This window comes from Notolabrus celidotus, chromosome 9, assembly GCF_009762535.1.
Source record: "Notolabrus celidotus isolate fNotCel1 chromosome 9, fNotCel1.pri, whole genome shotgun sequence".
Classification (NCBI taxonomy): domain Eukaryota; kingdom Metazoa; phylum Chordata; class Actinopteri; order Labriformes; family Labridae; genus Notolabrus; species Notolabrus celidotus.
Window position 1 is genome coordinate 35,683,640 of NC_048280.1, and position 13,247 is coordinate 35,696,886.

The 13,247-nt window shown below is 43.1% G+C and overlaps 1 protein-coding gene across 1 annotated transcript in view; it reads left to right on the forward strand.

Annotated features, from left to right (window-relative positions):
- Positions 1-13,247, forward strand: part of unc5db (unc-5 netrin receptor Db) — a 49,057-nt gene that overhangs the window by 15,085 nt on the left and 20,725 nt on the right. Inside the window, exons 4-8 of the mRNA XM_034691591.1 lie at positions 2,654-2,757; positions 3,162-3,342; positions 4,895-5,062; positions 5,555-5,719; positions 8,523-8,708. Of these exons, the coding sequence (XP_034547482.1) occupies positions 2,654-2,757; positions 3,162-3,342; positions 4,895-5,062; positions 5,555-5,719; positions 8,523-8,708 (804 nt within the window). The remainder of the gene's footprint in view (positions 1-2,653; positions 2,758-3,161; positions 3,343-4,894; positions 5,063-5,554; positions 5,720-8,522; positions 8,709-13,247) is intronic.

Here is a 13,247-nt window from a genome sequence, read left to right on the forward strand (position 1 = left end):
AGACAATAAGCCTAAGCATCAACAGCTGTGGCTAACTGCAAAATAAAATTTGGCTTTTGCCAGCATTAAGTTGTTGTAGTAGTTGTGAATGTGTTGCAATAAGATGTGTTTAAATGCATCATTGAAGTCAAGGATTTATGTTGTATGGCAGCTAAATGTCAAGGTTCAACTCACGCCAGCTTCTGGGTCTGTGTTCTTCTCAAAGGGCTAGTAACTCTTTACACCCAATACAAGTCAACTCTTTGTATTTAAACTGCTCATATTTGTGACAGTTCAAATATCAGGGTTTGAATTCAGGCCCTTGAACCTTGAACCTTGAACCCTCTTATATAATGTGTTGATGCTGGTGTTCCATTCATCTTGATATTTCACTGATACAGAAACACTCATTTGCTTATTTTGATTTATCAGCCTTGTTGGTGTGCAATTGTGTTTGTAGACCACCCATCCATTATCTTGACCGCGTATCCAGTTTTGGGTCACCGGGAGCTGGAGCCTATCCCAGCTGACTTTGGGCGCTAGGCAGGTTACACCCTGGACAGGTCGCCAACCAATCACAGGGGAAACATGGAAAGACAGACAACCATTCACACACACACTCACACCTAAGGGCAATTTAGTGTCACTAATTAACCTGGAGTGCATGTTTTTGGACTCTGGGAGGAAGCCGGAGTACCTGGAGAGAACCCACGCATGCACAGGGAGAACATGCAAACTCCACACAGAAAGACTCCTCCTGGTCAAATATGAATCCAATACAGGTGGAAATTGTTCCATTACATTATTACTTGGGTTAAAGGTGACATATCACGCTTTTTTCATCAATATATATTGGTCTAAGAGGTCCCCAAAACATGTCTTTAAAGTTTATGCTCAAAAAAACACTTTGAAATCAGATTTTGGTCTGCCTGAAAAACTCTCTTCTTCAGCCCTCCTCAGAACAGTCTGTTTTCTCTCTGACCACGTCCCCTCAGGAAGTGGATGTGCCCTCGGCTCTCCAGCACGTTGATCTAATGTTTACATGTTGGCTGAATATACACGGCTGCTCACAGACCCGTGTTACTTCAACCCTCTGAATCTGATCAGAGGCGCCTGCAGCAGGACCTTTCTGAAGGATTGGTCACAGATTTAGTGTTTCTTGTTGTTTTATTTATCAGTATGTTGACGTGTGTCTTGGTACACAGCTACGAACATGTAGCTATGTGGCTATGCTAACTAGCGCTAGCACTTTTCCATGACAAATAAAAATCATCCACTAGATCTTCAAACCTGCAGACGTGGGGAGTAAAACCGACCTCTGCCAGAAAGGCAGCAGGACCTTTCTGAAGGATTGGTCACAGATTTAGTGTTTCTTGTTGCTTTATTTGTCAGTATGTCGACGTGTGTCTTGGTAAACAGCTACAGCTACGAACATGTAGCTATGTGGCTATGCTAACTAGCGCTAGCACTTATCATTGATAAATAAAAATCATCCACTAGATCTTCAAATCTGCAGACGTGGGGAGTAAAACCGACCTTTGTGTTTATTAAGACAGCCTACAACTAGCATGCCTCCCTCCTAAGCTCCTTGTTAGCACACATTTGTGCAGGTAATGAAAAACAGAGGAGGGATTCAGTATTATTTTATACAGTCTATGGGCTGAACAAGCTCCGAGCTCTGACTCCGTGACAGACCGGATATTGTTGTTACGTAACAAAAACACTGAAGTCTGAAACGGCTCGTTTCACACACATTTACAGAAAGGTGGAGAAATCAGAACAGGGGCAGAATGGATTTTTTTCATTCTCGGGGGGTTTGTAGACATGCCAGGGAAACATATTTCAGGTAGAGAACCATTAAAAAGTCCATTTTGCATGATATGTCACCTTTAAAGTCAGGGTGCAAATTTCTATGTTTTGACATCTATTGTAATTTTGTGATAACTGATTACTTATGTGAATACATTCACTAATTGAAATACATAATGGCTACATTTTAATGTGTTGGATAAAGGTTGTTTCAGAAAAAGGAATATTCATTATTTTTGTTTGCAAGCTTAACAAAATTTGTGACATTTTTTTGGAGATATCCCCCCCCTCTGTTTTTTTCACAAATCACACCCTGGATAGGATACAATATAAAATAAAATAATTACTGAAGGTAATAACGATGATACTGATAAGAATAGTAATAATGCAGGTTTAACGCCAGATTAAAAAGGTAAGTCTTAAGTTTCCTTTAAAAACATGTCCAGAGGCAGAGAGTTCAGGGACATAAGAACAGAAAGCTCTCTCAGTTTGTGAGGGACACGAGGAACATTTAAAAGATAGTATTTGAGGACCTCAGTGATCAAGCTGGAACATAATGACAGGAGATCTGTGATGTGTGGAGGAGCAAGGCTGTTAAAAATCAAGTAAAGAACTTTTAAATCTAAAAGAAGAACAAGGAGCCAGTGCAGAGTTTGACGGCCTATCAAGGACACTTTTAGAGAAAGACTGAACAGAGTTTGTTACATTTGTACACACAAGAATTCCCACGTTGATCAGAGCAATCCTTTCAAACTTCCCCCAGCTACTGTTCCTTCCAATTAACTGTGTCAAGAGATCATAGAGTGCAGGATAAACTGACCTTAACAACTCATACCTGACACCTGCCTCTTATGTTCCTACACAGACCTGAGAAAAAACTTTGAGCAGGACCCCAAGGGAAGAGAGGTGCCCATCAACGGCATGATCGTTTTGCACTGTCGCCCTCCAGAGGGAGTGCCTGCTGCAGAGGTAAGGTGAATACTCGGAATACTCCTCCAGGTGATGTGCATGTCCTTAGAGTAAGTGTTACTTCTCTCTCTTTTACCTTCAGCCCACCGTCCTCTGACGGATTGATAGATATTGTGAACGTCAGGGCTAAACAATTATAAATAAAGACACTGGCTCCAAAGTGAGTGTCTTTTATCTCCTCTCTTTAACAGGTGGAATGGCTATTAACAGGTTTAATTAATTATTAACAGGCTATTTAACAGGTGGAATGTGTGAGTTATCCAGGCAGGTTATCAGACAACCTGCCTGGATAACTGTGCTCATGTTAGCATTAACCAAGACCACATGTGCAGACCTGATCCAGCTGTGATTATGTTTCCATGGTTTAAAATCTCCATGTGTCTTTTATCTCCTCTCTTTAACAGGTGGAATGGCTCAAAAATGAAGAGCTGTTAGATTCTCTTGCTGACGACAATATCAACACTCGTGAAGACGAAAACCTCATCATCAACAAGGCCCGACTCTCCGACTCAGGCAACTACACCTGTCTGGCCAGCAATGTTGTGGCTAAGAGGCGCAGTGCCACAGCTACTGTGACAGTCTTTGGTGAGCTGTCCTTAAAGCTCCTCTCATTACCTCCTACAGTGTCTAACCATCTGCTGAGACACTGTTCACACTGCACTTCAGATACATCTGTTTGGCTTCTTGTTCCCCTAGACAAGTGATCTTGTTCATGAAAGGAGTGTAGAGGTGCATTTGGACCAAGAGTTCTGGGGTCTTTTAGCCCCCAGAACTACTTTCCCCTGAACTAAAAGGTTCCTGTGCCCCCATTGTTGTCTGCGTTTCGACCGCGGGCTGAAGTACCCGGTAGATTGTGCAAATCAGGCCAGTGACGTATGGAGGAAAAGAAAAGTACAGGCACTACACCACCAGGCCAGTAGAGGGCAGTAAAACAAAGAGGAATGCCATTCATCACAGATGACACCATAGAAGCAGACGGACAGGCAGGTATCATTATGATCAACACAACAGTTAGCCTGTTAGCATGAAGAGACTCAGCTGGCGCTGTTTTAGATGGTGCTATATTTCATCACAGATGGATTCACTGAATCAACACGTGAGAGGAGATAAGCGCGAGTAGCAAAGACGTTTCAACACGGCTTTAAAATCCTTTTCAACTCAAAAAGCCGTGGCAGAGATCGGCTGGTGTTTTGGTTTAAACAGTGACCCTGTTAACTGGAGACTTTCAGCCGGATGCATCCCTCATAAACGTCTTTAGACCATCATTAAATATCTGATGAGGATATTTTGAAATCTTAATAAAAACTAAACTAGTTTGCATTCCCAGGAACTCCCTCTGTGTTTCAACAGCTGTGTAAACTCCACAAACACTGACACGTTCAGCTGAAGGTCTCCAGTTTACAGGGTCACTTTTAAAACCGTAACACCGGGAGGAGAGACGCATTCACGGTGGGCTGAGAGAAGACTACTGTTACAAGCTGCTAAATCAAGAGAATCACAGCTTCTTCTTTTGAAAAGTACACACACATACAAAAAAGATAGAACAAATAAAAACTGATGAAAGAAAGAGAAATCAAGTGAATCACAGATGTGTGTGATGTTATTGTGGACGGAGGGCGGAATAAAAACACTGTGGTTAATCTACCAATCAGACAGGTTCAGCATTGCAGGCCCTGCCCCCCGAAAGTCCCAGGACCTTTGAAAAGTACTACCCCCCTGGCAGGGGCTTTTTAGGGGGGAGATTATCAACCCCTGAACTAAATTTAGACCCTGGGTCCACCGGTCGAAACGCATGTAGTTCAGGGGTAAACGCCTTGTAAAGCTGAATGGTTGACTTTGGGAACCAGTATGAGTCAGTGCTGCCTTTAGAAATGGCCAGAGGGTTTAATAGCTCCTTTATTGCACAGCTCTGTTTACCTCAGTTCAAGAGCAAGCTACAGCTAACAGTTAAGAAAGAGAGAGCAGTACATCCATTCCACACGTTGCTCAGTCTGCTCTTGGTTATACATTGTTGTCTTGCAGTACCTTGGAGCCTCCATGATAATTAAAAACACAAGCTTGTGTTGGTGATATGTGTTGTTTTTCACTCTTTCTGTCCTCTCTTGTTCTCTCTCTCTCTCTTCTGGACTCTCTTCAGTGAACGGCGGCTGGTCCCTGTGGACCGAGTGGTCGGCCTGTAATGTGCCATGTGGGCGGGGTGTCCAGAAGCGCTCTCGAACTTGTACGAACCCAGCGCCTCTCAATGGTGGGGCTTTCTGCGAAGGCATGTCTGTACAGAAGATCACCTGCAACGCGCTCTGCCCAGGTCAGTTCCTCTTGAATGTAAAGTTTGTAATTTAGAAGAACAGCCTCAGGAAAACTTAAAGGTGCAGTGTGTGGAAATGGGGATATTAGCGACATCTAGTGTTCAGACTTTAGAATGAAACGCAGACATCAATGGGGGCACAGGAACCTTTTAGTTCAGGGTAAAGTAGTTCTGGGGGCTAAAAGTCGAAATGCACCTCTAAGCGACGGTGGCTGTGGAGGATCAGAAGCTCTACCCAAAATGGCACGTAGCTATCCAACAATGTGTCGTGTTACCATCAGACAAAAGACAAAAAGACGTTATTCATGATATAAGCGGATGGCGTGACGTTTGCTATGTGAGCAGGTGACAGAAACTAAAACAACAAAGTGCCCAGTGACAGTAGAGATGAGCTCTTTACAGGTTAATGTATGGATGGATTTCTTCTTTTCTTTCACATGGAACTTATGGATTGATGTCTTTGTCCACATTATACGTATGTTAATGTTCCAGTTGATGGAGGCTGGGAGGAGTGGAGCGAGTGGACAGTCTGCAGCAGCCAGTGCAGGAGGCAGCGGAGCAGGGAGTGCAGTTCTCCAGCACCCAGGCACAGTGGCAGGATGTGTGAAGGGAACAGCCAGGCCCCTGAGGACTGCTCAGATGGGCTCTGTACCCAGAGTAAGACTTATTCTCCTTCTGCCAAAATCACCACGGTCATATTCATCCTACTTTTATATACACCATCACATACTTTATATACTGTAATAACATGGCAGATCATATTTAAAATCAGAGCACTAACACTCTCATGGCTTCTGTGTGCTCTTCAAGTTATGTCATAATGAATCTATCCAGGAGTAAGAAGAGAAAACATTTCTTCTGAATGATATTGAAGTTTTAGGTGAAATGGCTTTAACATTTATCAAATTACAATACAAGTTAATTTAAACAGGAATCACTCAGCTGCAGCTTATTTAAACTCAACTCTTGAAATTTGCTGGAAAACAAACATTTTAATAAATTGAGTAATCTCTGCATGCTTCATTCTAAGCTTAAATGTGTTCCCATTAATAGGAATGCTACTTTCTAAATGTATCTAGTACTACAGTAGATAATAGATACAGTCAGAATCCCAGGAAACATCACATCCAGTTGGTGCCAGTATTCATTTTATTAACGAAATTATGACGCTAAATGTTCGTAAAGGACCCATTTTTTAATGATGAAGACGAGACTATGAGGAGCTAAACTGCATCACTGATAATAAAAACTCTGACCAAATTATGTTTTGATTTTGTTAACAAGACGAAAACTTTAGTGGCGGACCGTCGGACATTCAAAATTCAAGTTTCCCCCGCGGTGCGTCTAATCCAGGGGCGTCAAACTCATTTCAGTTCAGGGGCCACATACAGCCTAAGTTGATCTGAAGTGGGCCGGACCAGTAAAATCATAACATAATGACCTATAAGTAACAACAACTCTCAATTAGGGATGCTCCGATCGATCGGCCACCGATCATAATCGGACGATTTCTGTGAAAAAGTACATGATCGGTGTTTGCCGATCAATGCCTTTCATTGCCAATCACAAAAAACCATCACCAGTGGCTCATACTTTGCAGCCTGCAGCCTGAAGAGGACCTGTGTGTAATGTGCCCCCTCCCCCTTTCCTTCACACTGCGCAGGCGCGCAGCGGCAAACCACAACAAACATGTCTGCCGTGTGGAACTTTTATACAGTCTGAGAGTGATGTAAAGTTTGCATCCTGCAACACATGCTACGAAAAAATACCTCGCAGGGGAAGCACGTTAACAAGCTTCAACACAACCAATTTAATAAGACATTTAAAGAACAAACACTTGGTGGAGTATGGTGAGGTTTTGAGGCTCATGGCAGTGAATGAAAAGAAGACAGCCGGAGCAGCATCAGTCAGACGGCAGCTAACACAGCCCACAGTGGCTACACTCGCCTGTATGAGCGTGACAGTCAGAAGGCTGTGAGCAAATAACCCCAAAAATAATTGAATTCATCGGGCTAGATGAGCCTTTCTCAGTGGTGGAAGACACCGGGTTCCGCCGACTGCTCTCTCACTTGGAGACCCGCTACGTGCCACCGGGACGTAAATAATTCATAGAGACGTAGCGCTGCCAGAGCTCCACCAGACTGTACTCTCACATCGAACGTCTCCCTAAAGAAGGAATCTCGTTCTCTGTAAGTTTCATGAGTTTCAAACATGGCATATTCAGAAAGACAAACTTGTGAGACATATTGTCTTTTATTTATTGGACTTTCTGCACTATTCAGCCTGTTGAGAGCCTTAATGTTTCCAATCTGTTAAAGATTGGGTTACTGATAGCACGTACATTTAAGTGTCTCTCAGTTGTCCTTTTGACTGAATAGTTGCTGCATTGTGCTTGCAAGTTTTTTTTTTGTATTTTTTCTCTGGAAGAAGTTTAGTAAAAAGACCTTTTTTTCTAAATTAAGGTGATTTTATGGTTCCTTTTTTCCCAGATGATGTAGCACTCACCAGAACTAAATTGAAAAATGTACAGAAAATCCATGTGATCGGTATCAGTGATCGGCAGTGATCGGCACTCATGACTGATCGGTATCGGAATCGGCAGCATAAAATCTGATCGGAGCATCCCTACTCTTAATGTTTCCCTTTGTTTCAGTGCAAAAAAGTAGAAGTAAATTCTGAAAATGTTCACATTTAATGAATTATCTTTCTACAAAAACAGCTGTTGTATTTATTGCCATGATGAGTCTCATATTGGGGCCAAATATTTTACTCTTAAAGCCCTGAAACCTGCTGCGAACACTCCAAACACACAGGTTACCCATTCACCTGACACAGAGTGTAATGTTTACTGCAGAAGAACAGAGAGATTATAATAATGAAGAAGGTAAAGATGACTATTATGGACCCCCCGCAGCACAATGATTTTATGCAAACCCCAGAGGACAAATTTGAAATAGTAGTTACTGTTATTGAAAAATGGCAGTTAATGTCTTCTCTGTAGTTTTTTCACTTTGCAAAGTCATTCCGGATTGGGCCGGTTTTGGCCCGCGGGCCACATGTTTGACACCCCTGGTCTGATCTATAAAGATTAAAGTGATGCATTCCTGTGACAGGCTGCATGTGTGGTTGGTGCATGCACAAATGTTCCAGGCCGGGAGTCGAACCTGCGACCGCTGCAACATGGACTATAGCCTCTGTATGTGTTTGTCATGAATAACAACCTTGATGGGCAAGTTGTCACAGGAGGAAAAGTGGAGTACCCATGTACAGAAAAATAAAGATTTAAATACAATGTCCAAATGTCCAAGAGGCTAAATCCAAAAGAAAACACCCTTCTTATTCAACATCTATCAGTGACTGGAGTTTAATCCTTGCCCCACCTAAGCTTTAATTTGAGGCACTCATTATTTCAGTACCATCTTCTAGACTGTAGCTCTTCCATGTGTCTCATGTGCTTCAGGTGTGGACAGCTCCATCGATGCAGCTCTGTACTCAGGTCTGGGAGCTGGAATCTTTGCCGTGGCCATCCTCATAGTCGCAGTCATGCTCTACAAGAAGAACCACAGCGAGTATGGCGTGGACGTCATCGACTCCTCAGCACTGGCCGGGGGTTTTCATTCGTTCAACTTTAAGACCACAGGACAAGGTAAGAGAGGGTGCCATCATCTCCATGCTGAGACACACTAACAAAGGGAGGCACTGCGTGACAGTGGTTATCCTGTGCAGCCGCCTACAAGCATTTGTTTTACTGTCACTGAAACCTTGGATTAGTGGAACTAATATTCTTGGTAAGAATGGATGATTCATCCTCATCTCTTTGGTGACAGCACCTGTAATCTTCTCCCCAGGCCTGAGGATACAGTCGGGCTCAGTGTTGCCAGCTTAGCGACGTGGAGACTTTTGGAGGCTGACGTGAAAGCATGTATCGTTCTTACTCAACGAGCAGTGGATGCTGCTGTGAGTCCCTCCTAGCTGCATTCAGAGCAGGAGGCGTTCATCACTCAGCATCCAGACTGTTAATGTATCACGCATGTACGAAGACGCCGCTGGCTGATCCCGCCTACTGTCTCTTTTTAGATAGTTAATGTAGACTGTATGACTCCAGCTCGTGATGGGACGGTTTGCAGCTGAGTGTGAAGCAGCGGGGATGGGGATCAGCACCTCCAAGTCTGAGGCCATGGTGCTCAGTCGGAAAAGGGTGGCCTGCCCTCTCCGGGTCGGATGGGAGTCTTTGCCCCAGGCGGAGGAGTTTAAGTATCTCGGGGTCTTGTTCACGAGTGAGGGGAAAAGAGAGCGGGAGATTGACAGACGGATCGGGGCGGCGTCTGCAGTGATGCGGGCGCTGTACCGGTCTGTCGTGGTGAAGAGAGAGCTGAGCCAGAAGGCAAAGCTCTCAATTTACCGGTCAATCTACGTTCCGACCCTCACCTGTGATCACGAGTTGTGGGTAGTGACCGAAAGAACGAGATCGCGAATACAAGCGGCCGAAATGAGCTTTCTCCGCAGGGTGTCTGGGCTCAGCCTTAGAGAGAGGGTCAGGAGCTCGGACATCCGGGAGAGGCTCAAAGTAGAGCCGCTGCTCCTCCGGATCGAGAGGAGCCAGATGAGGTGGCTGGTTAGGATGCCTCCCGGGCGTCTCCCTGGGGAGGTGTTTCGGGCATGTCCGACTGGGAGGAGGCCACGGGGAAGAACCAGGACACACTGGCGAGACTATGTCTCTCAGCTGGCCTGGGAGCGCCTCGGTATCCTCCCAGAAGAGCTGGTGGAAGTGGCCGGGGAGAGGAGTGTCTGGGCTTCCTTGCTGAGGCTGCTGCCCCCGCGACCCGGACCCGGATAAGCGGAGGAAGATGGATGGATGGATGGATGGATGTAGACTGTATATAATAAACATGTAGAAAATGTCATGGTTGAAAATGTAATGTTTGACTTGGACTTGTTGTAGGCTCCTAAGTGTAGTTCTAAACATATTTAGGGTGTTTTTTAACCTCTTTTTGTCTCTTCATCAATGTTACACATCTCTCCTGCAGCGTCCATTACAATTACAATTATGCAAATTAAGTGATGACGTCATTTAGCGACTTCTAGCGACTTTTTGGACAGCCAATAGCTACTTTCCTCACTGAGGAGTTGGCAACACTGGTCAGGCTCCGCAAGATTGGATGAGTGTGAAGAGAGTGGGTCCTGTAGGTGGTTTAAGCTAGTTCTCCATTCAGCAGGTCATCACTTCTGTTTAAATAGGCCAGCTCTTCTAGCAGACTGCCTGTTGTGCCCTCCATCTGCCATAATCACTCTTTCTTTTCTGCCCCAACCAGGGGTCCAAAAACTTCATCAGCCTCAATTTATTTTGAAGGAGGTTGAGTCTCACCACTGTCACTCTATTTTCCCTGGGTCATTCTTAAAGATGAATCCCTGACAGGTGCATTCCCTGCAAACACTTTTTTTAATTACTCAAAAATGAAACCTTTATTTATATTCAGGACTGAAATGACTGCTTTATGAAATGATCCATTTGTTATGAAGTGGGATTATTTAAGACTGTAAGTTAAACTGGTAGGGAGAATGTATTGTTAAGAATGCAGGAATACTGGATACTACCTTCAGTGTTATTTATTGATGAACCTTGGTTTTTGATGTGAGTGGTTCTGTAATACAAAAGAGAATAAACTGTTTCAGCACACACTCATAACAACAGCACTGATAGGATACAATCAATAGCAGGTCTACACCACTCTATCTTAAATTATTAACAGAGACCCAACATCAAGACAGGATAAGACTCAGTCTGACCCCACCTTAATCCACCATGAGCAGAGCACTTTGCAGCATTTAGCAAGTTACAGCGGAGAGGACAAACTTCCTTTAACAGGCAGAAACCTCCAGCAGAACCAGACTCATGTTAGACACACATCTGCTGAGACTTTTTTTTTTAAGTTATATTTTTGGGTGTTTTTGCCTTTATTGACAGCTGTAGATGGACAGGAAATGTGGGGAAGACATGCAGCAAATGGTGGTGGCCGGGAATCGAACCGGTGACCTCTGCGACGAGGACTATAGCCTCTGCATGTAGGATGCTTAGACCCTTAGACCAGCACCCCAGGTTTGGGAGTTCAGTTTAACACCTCAGAAAGTGTTTGTTGATTTAAGAGTTTAATCATTTTTTGTTTTTCTTTTTACCTCTAATTTAAATTGAACTCCTCAGTTTTAAAGAGACCTCGTGAAAAATAACAGATCTGATTTATCTAGAATGTCAGCCTCTTTCAGGGAAATGAATTCATTTGTTTGTCATTTATCAATCAGACTTATAAAGCGTTTTTCATACAATGACATTGTAACAAAAAGTGCTGTACATAAAAACACCTTAAAATAGAATCAATTTAAAAAAGAAAGATATATACATACACTACCGTTCAAAAGTTTGGGGTCACTTAGAAATGTCCTTATTTTTGAAAGAAAAGCACTGTTTTTTTCAATGAAGATAACATTCAATGAATCAGAAATACACTCTATACATTGTTAATGTGGTAAATGACTATTCTAGCTGCAAACGTCTGGTTTTTAATGGAATATCTACATAGGTGTATAGAGGCTCATTTCCAGCAACCATCACTCCAGTGTTCTAATGGTATATTGTGTTTGCTAATCGCTTTAGAAAGCTAATGGATGATTAGAAACATCTTGAAAACCCATGTGCAGTTACGTTAGCACAGCTGAAAAGGGTTTTGCTGGTTAGAGAAGCTGTAAAACTGGCCTTTCTTTGAGCTAGTTGAGTATCTGGAGCGTCACATTTGTGGGTTCGATTATACTCTCAGAATGGTCAGAAAAAGAGAACTTTCATATGAAACTCCACAGTCTATTCTTGTTCTTAGAAATGAAGGATATTCCATGCGAGAAATTTCCAAGAAACTGAACATTTCCTACAACGATGTGAACTACTCCCTTCAGAGAACAGCACAAACAGGCTCTAACCAGAGTAGAAAGAGAAGTGGGAGGCCCCGGTGCACAACTGAACAAGAAGACAAGTACAGTAGAGTCTCTAGTTTGAGAAATAGACACCTCACAGGTCCTGAACTGGCAGCTTCATTAAATGGTACCCGCAAAACGCCAGTGTCAACGTCTACAGTGAAGAGGTGACTCCGGGATGCTGGCCTTCTAGGCAGAGTGGCAAAGAAAAGGCCATATCTGAGACTGACCAATAAAAGGAAAAGATTAATATGGGCAAAAGAACACAGACATTAGACAGAGGAAGATTGGAAAAAAGTGTTATGGACAGACGAATCAAAGTTTCAGTTGTTTGGATCACACAGAAGAAGATTAGTGAGATACAGAACAAGTGAAAAGATGCTGGAAGAGTGTCTGACGCCATCTGTTAAGCATGGTGGAGGTCATGTGATGGTCTGGGGCTGCTTTGGTGCTGGTAAAGTGGGAGATTTGTACAAGATAAAAGGGATTTTGGGATACTCAATTTTGCAACGCCATGCCATACCCTGTGGACAGCGCTTGATTGGAGAACATATTTAGGGAAGAAGCAGGCAGCTGGTATTCTATCTGTAATGGAGTGGACAGCGCAGTCACCAGATCTCAACCCCATTGAGCTGTTGTGGGAGCAGCTTGACCATATGGTACGCAAGAAGTGTCCATCAAGCCAATCCAACTTGTGGGAGGTGCTTCAGGAAGCGTGGGGTGAAATTTCTTCAGATTCCCTCAACAAATTAACAGCTAGAATGCCAAAGGTCTGCAATGATGTAATTGCTGCAAAGGGAGCATTCTTTAATGAAAGCAACGTTTGAAGGACAAAATTATTATTTCAACTAAAAATCATCATTTCTAACATTCTCAATGTCTTGACTACATTTTCTTTTCATTTTGTAACTCATTTAATAAATAAAGTGTGAGTTTTCATGAAAAACACGAAACTGTCTGGGTGACCCCAAACCTTTGAATGGTAGTGTATATATGTAAATAAATATAAAAAGACCTCCATCCTAATCCCAACCAAGCCCCGACTCCAAACCCACCCCACAATCCTAAGGTTAAGAACACAGTATATGTAATGGTAATAATAACAACAATGAAAATAAATAAATAAATGAAAAATAAAAAAGAAGTTGCTGAATGAACTGAGGAAACGCTCTCATGATATCTTAATGAGGAAACACTGGAGGACACATAAGATGTTATCATTCTT